The sequence below is a fragment of the Hydra vulgaris genome, chromosome 11, assembly GCF_038396675.1.
Source record: "Hydra vulgaris chromosome 11, alternate assembly HydraT2T_AEP".
NCBI lineage: Eukaryota > Metazoa > Cnidaria > Hydrozoa > Anthoathecata > Hydridae > Hydra > Hydra vulgaris.
In genome coordinates this window covers 33,669,348-33,674,375 of record NC_088930.1, presented here as the reverse complement: position 1 = coordinate 33,674,375, position 5,028 = coordinate 33,669,348, and the positions used below count along the sequence as shown (strand labels likewise).

At 31.6% G+C, this 5,028-nt stretch overlaps 1 protein-coding gene across 1 annotated transcript; it reads left to right on the top strand.

Annotated features, from left to right (window-relative positions):
* Nucleotides 1-374: 374 nt before the first annotated feature.
* On the top strand, nt 375-4,582 carry LOC136087595 (uncharacterized). Its single transcript, XM_065810843.1, has 5 exons — nt 375-600; nt 719-833; nt 953-3,712; nt 3,822-3,958; nt 4,140-4,582. Exons 1-5 carry the CDS (start codon nt 403-405, stop codon nt 4,356-4,358), a joined length of 3,429 nt encoding a protein of 1,142 aa, XP_065666915.1. The 5' UTR covers nt 375-402; the 3' UTR covers nt 4,359-4,582.
* Nucleotides 4,583-5,028: the final 446 nt, after the last annotated feature.

Below are 5,028 nucleotides of genomic sequence, written 5' to 3'. Positions count from 1 at the left end.
ACTGAGAGGATATTGTTTACAAAAAAACTTATGAGTCATCAAAGTGTCAAAAAATGTTTTAATTAGCGTTCAAATATCAGCCATTATGGGAAATGGGAAAGGTCCCAAGATTGAATTTATAAATTTTCTATTACTCCATATTACAATTTAGTTAATGCAAAAAAAAAACTTAGGGGGTAATATTCCATTGTTGAAATAATATTACGTCAAAATGATGCTAAATCTGTTTTTTGTTTTTTTTCATTTATACGATTGTGGACTTGAAAATAAATTTTTTTCAGTAAACATTTTTAACTTGATGTTTATTGAACATAATTAATTACTGTTAGACATTATTTCTTAATTTACAGTTATTCAGTATGGTTTATTGAGCATTTCCTTCTGAATTATTCAGAACAGAGAATGAGCATTTTATGCTTAAAGTACTTTAAAAAAAAACACTTAGTTGCAAAAAATATGTCAGAGCAAGAGGTTGTTATTGAAAATGTTTGCAAAGTTAATGATGTCAAGTGTGGACCATATCCTCGTTTCAATAAAAAAAGGTTATTCAAGATACAAGATCTGACTTTGGATGTCAAAGCACACTTTGTAAAAATTAAAGTAAGAAATGCTCTTAGCAGTAAAAAAAAAACCTGTTAGCATCATATAGTAGTGTAAAATGATTGTTGTTTAATTCCCTCAGTTTACATTGCATAATATCTAAGTTTTATGTTTTTAGGTTTTAAAGGCGCACCACGAGACAGAATGGACAGAAAAGTCTCTTATAGAAAACCGAGGGTGCATATCACTTTCTGATAACGACTATATTTGTCCTTACCATAGATTTAACTTTGGTAAGAATTTGCTTACAACCGTATTTCAACAATAACAAAATTTAATTACTAAATAATATATAATAAATTTGAAATATTTAAATAAAAATTTCAAATTTTGATTTTTGTTAAAATTCAAGGTATTGGCTGGGTTCCTCCAAGAAGATGCTGTCATCCAATGCATGAACTAAGTGTTGGTAAAAAATCACCATCTGTAAGAAGTGTTTCAATAAATATGTCAATAAATGTTTCAAAATATTACAACAAAAATGTTCCTGTAGGTTCCGTATTTTGTCACAATCACCTTAAGTCGGAGCGCATTCTTATTCAAACTAAAACAAGTACTGCCACTAACAAAGAGTTGGTTGAGGACACAACTGATTTTGATTTTGAGCCTAAAGAAATTTTACTTTCTGGAGAAAAGGTTGAAGGTGCTACATCTACTGGTAACAACCTATCAGAAGCACTCCACATCAGCCCTTTTCAGTTTCAGATAAAGAATAAAATGATAGCTGATCTCAGCAATGGAACCAAAAATAATTTACGAAGAAAATTTGAAAGAGCCAAGGTACAGCTTGCAAAGAGGTTTGCTGAAGCTGTTGCCCCAGATCAGAGTGAAGACTTTATCTCAATTGTTTTAAATAGATCTTCGGAAACTTCAGACAATGATGCAGTACCTGATGATCTAAAAAAATTTGTTAAAATTTATGAAGAAAGTGACTCTATGGGTAAACATATTGTTCTGTGTTTAATTGAACATGAAAAATTTACTAAGAAGTTACTTATGAAAGTTTTTGGGTGCTCCAAATACAAGATAGACCAGGCACGAAAAATGAAGAATGCTAGCATAGGTATAACTATTCCTGTCGAAAAAGAAATTACGCGAAATCGACTAGACCAGAAAAAAGCTGAACATTTTCTCGATTTCATATTTAACAGCAACCTTCTTCAAGATGTTGCATATGGAGTCACAAAAATTAAATTTGACTCAAATGATGTATGTAAAATATCTCGTGCAGTTTTGACAGCTAAAATGAGTCATACAATTGCATTTTATAATGAAGTTTGCAGAAGTGAGAACTACTCTCCTTTATCGGAAAGCAGTTTGTGGCGAATACTTCATGCTGTTAAACCATCTCAACAAAAATGTTTAGCGGGACTGGATGATATTACTGCTGCAGCTATGAATGGTTTCTCTATGTTGCAAGATTTATCTTTAAAGTACCAGAATAGAGAGCTGAGTAATTTATTTGAACGCAGCAAACGATATTACAAAACTAATTTCCAGTTTAACTGCAGTGCGACCTACCCTAATTCTATCTCCCACTGCCCAATATTTGCTTTGAGTGATATAACCGACAAGCAATTGCAACAGATTTCAATAGCACCTAATGATAAGATTTGTTATGAGTGTGAAAATTTAAACAAATCCTTAGTTGAGATAAAAAGATTAGCATCAAGTAATTCAGCCGACGAGGATATTATTTATGATATTGAAATTGCTGAAAAAGACATCATTGATTATAAAAAACATTTAATGCGTGATTGTCAACAGAAAAAAGCCAAAGTTTTTGCTTTTGAAAATCTTGATGAAGAAACTGGATTTTGGTTGAAAGACTATTGCCAAAAAGTTCTACCATCCAAATTCAGGGAAGGTCAAAAAGAATATTTTGGAAAAAAGGGGATGTCACTGCATGTAGACATTTTCTTCACTAAGAAAAATAATATTTTACATAAAAAGGTCTATTTTACAGCTCTTTATAGGTGTGAGCAAGGTTTATCGGAAACACTATCAATTGCCCAATTAGTTCTTCCGAAGTTTAAGCATGACCATTCTGGTGTTAATAAACTCTTTGCAAAATCCGACAATGCTTCATCGTACCATGGCAACTTTATAATGGAAGCTCTTTTTATGTTGTGCAAAAATAACCAAATACAGCTTAAGCGCTACGATTACAACGAACCTTGTCGTGGCAAGGATCAGTGCGACAGAGAAGCTGCCGGAGCAAAGTCATTGATTCGTAGCTTTGTTGACGCTGGTAACGATTTGATGTGTGCAGAGGACATTTATACTGCTTTACATTACGGACATGGGCTGAAAAATTCTGCTGTTGGTGTTGCCACTATAAAGGGAAAAAGCAAGTTGAGCGGAACAAAAATAGCTAAAATAAGTCAGTATCATTCGTTTGAGTTCTTTCATAATTATATGACAATGTGGCGATACTATGCAGTTGGCGATGGAGTTAAACAAGAATATTCCAATGTCAATTTTGATCTGCAGATGTTTTTAACACACCCATATAGTGATACTGAAAAGAAAACAAGAGTTTTTAAAAGCAATATGAAAGAAAAGTTTCGCGAAGATAGATTACTAAATTTGTTTCACTTTTGCACTGAGCCATTTTGTAATGGATCATTCCATACATCAGAAGAACTAGAAGAACACATGATGTTGGGAAGACACATTATTAGCACTTTAAAATCAGGAATGGATAACGTGAGACAGAGTTTCATAATGAAGATGCAAGTTCAGTCAAACTTACATAGTTATAAACCAAACTCACAACAGGAGGTAATTGAAGAAGAATGTTCTGACATTAGCAAATATGTTAAAGGTTGGGCTTTACCTACACGCAGTACCTTCCGGTATAGTATGAGACAAAAAGATGTATTATATAAACTCTTTATGGAAGGTGAAGTATCTGGAAAAAAGTTTAGTCCAGAGCAGGTGCACCTTTTGATAAGAAAAGAGCTTCAAGTCTCAGAATACGTAACAACTCAGCAAATAAGATCACTATTTTCACGTTGGAGCAGGCTAAAAAAAGACAAAAGATTAAATGAACCAATTGATGTTGGTAGTGCTAATGCGGATAACGAAGAAGAAGAGACAGCAGATCAAGGTAATAATTTTTATATCTACTCTCATGAATATATATTTTAATATTATTTTGTAATATATAAATATTTGTACAAGTGTTTGTATAAATATTTATATTTTTCTTTCCTTAGATCTAGAAGAATTAGAAAATGAAGAATTTGAAAAGGAATTTATAAGCATTGCCATTGATTTATCTAGTGCATGGCATGAAAACGATTGGATTGTTGTTATTTATATGGGCAATTGGTATCCTGGGATTGTAAATGAGGTACTTCATTTTCATTCAATGTTTAAAAAAATGTTTTTCATTCAAATAAAAACATTTTTTTTTAACATTATTTGATCATATTAAATGTGTCACTAAATTTAAACGAAGTTTTACTTTTGTCAAATGAGAATCAGATTTTTCAAACTATTTTTCAAATTAGAAAAATCATTACTCATATTAGGTTCTCAGTGATGGTTACAATGTGAGCTGTATGAAGTATGCTTCTGCAGTCAAGAACCTTTTTAAGTGGCCAGCTTTTCCTGATGTTATAAAGTACAAAGACAGTGAAATCATTTGTGGAATTCTACCACCTTTACCGTTAAAACAGTCTGGAGACTATAAGCTTAGGGATGATCAATTTGAAAAAGCCCAAAAAGCATTTCAAGCAACAATGCATTAAAATCAAAGATATAGATATGTAAAACTGATTTATGACGCAAACAATGGCATAATAAGATAAGGACATCATATAATATATTGATTAATTCCGCTGCTACATTCGGTTGTTTTTTTTAAATATATAAAAAATTTAACTTTTTGTGATGGAGTTATTATAACAATGAAATATTACCCCCTAAGTTTTTTTTTCGCATTAAATAAATTGTAATATGAAGTAATAGAAAATCTGTATCTTCAATCTTGGGACCTTTCCCATTTCCCATAATGGCTGATATTTGAACGCTAATTAAAACATTTTTTGACACTTTGATGACTCATAAGTTTTTTTGTAAACAATATCCTCTCAGTTTCTCTAGACCATTCAAATAAAAATGAGATACTCTTTCAAAAAAGAATGAGATAAGTCGCGGGCACTTTTTACGCTCCGAGATAAATGTATTTAAAGTAGGCCCCAAATTCAAAAATGTGTGATTTCAGCTTATGATTTTTAGACAAAGGAAGGATTGTCCTCAGTTTTTTTGATTTTTTTTTTTAAAGTTCTACCTATACTTCCATAATATGAAAAGAAACTTAGGGTGCAGTGGTCTCATTGCTTTTAATCTTAGTTTAAAAATCATAAAACCCCAAAAGTGACTTTCCAAGTATTAAAAGGGCAAAAGTTTGACCGACCA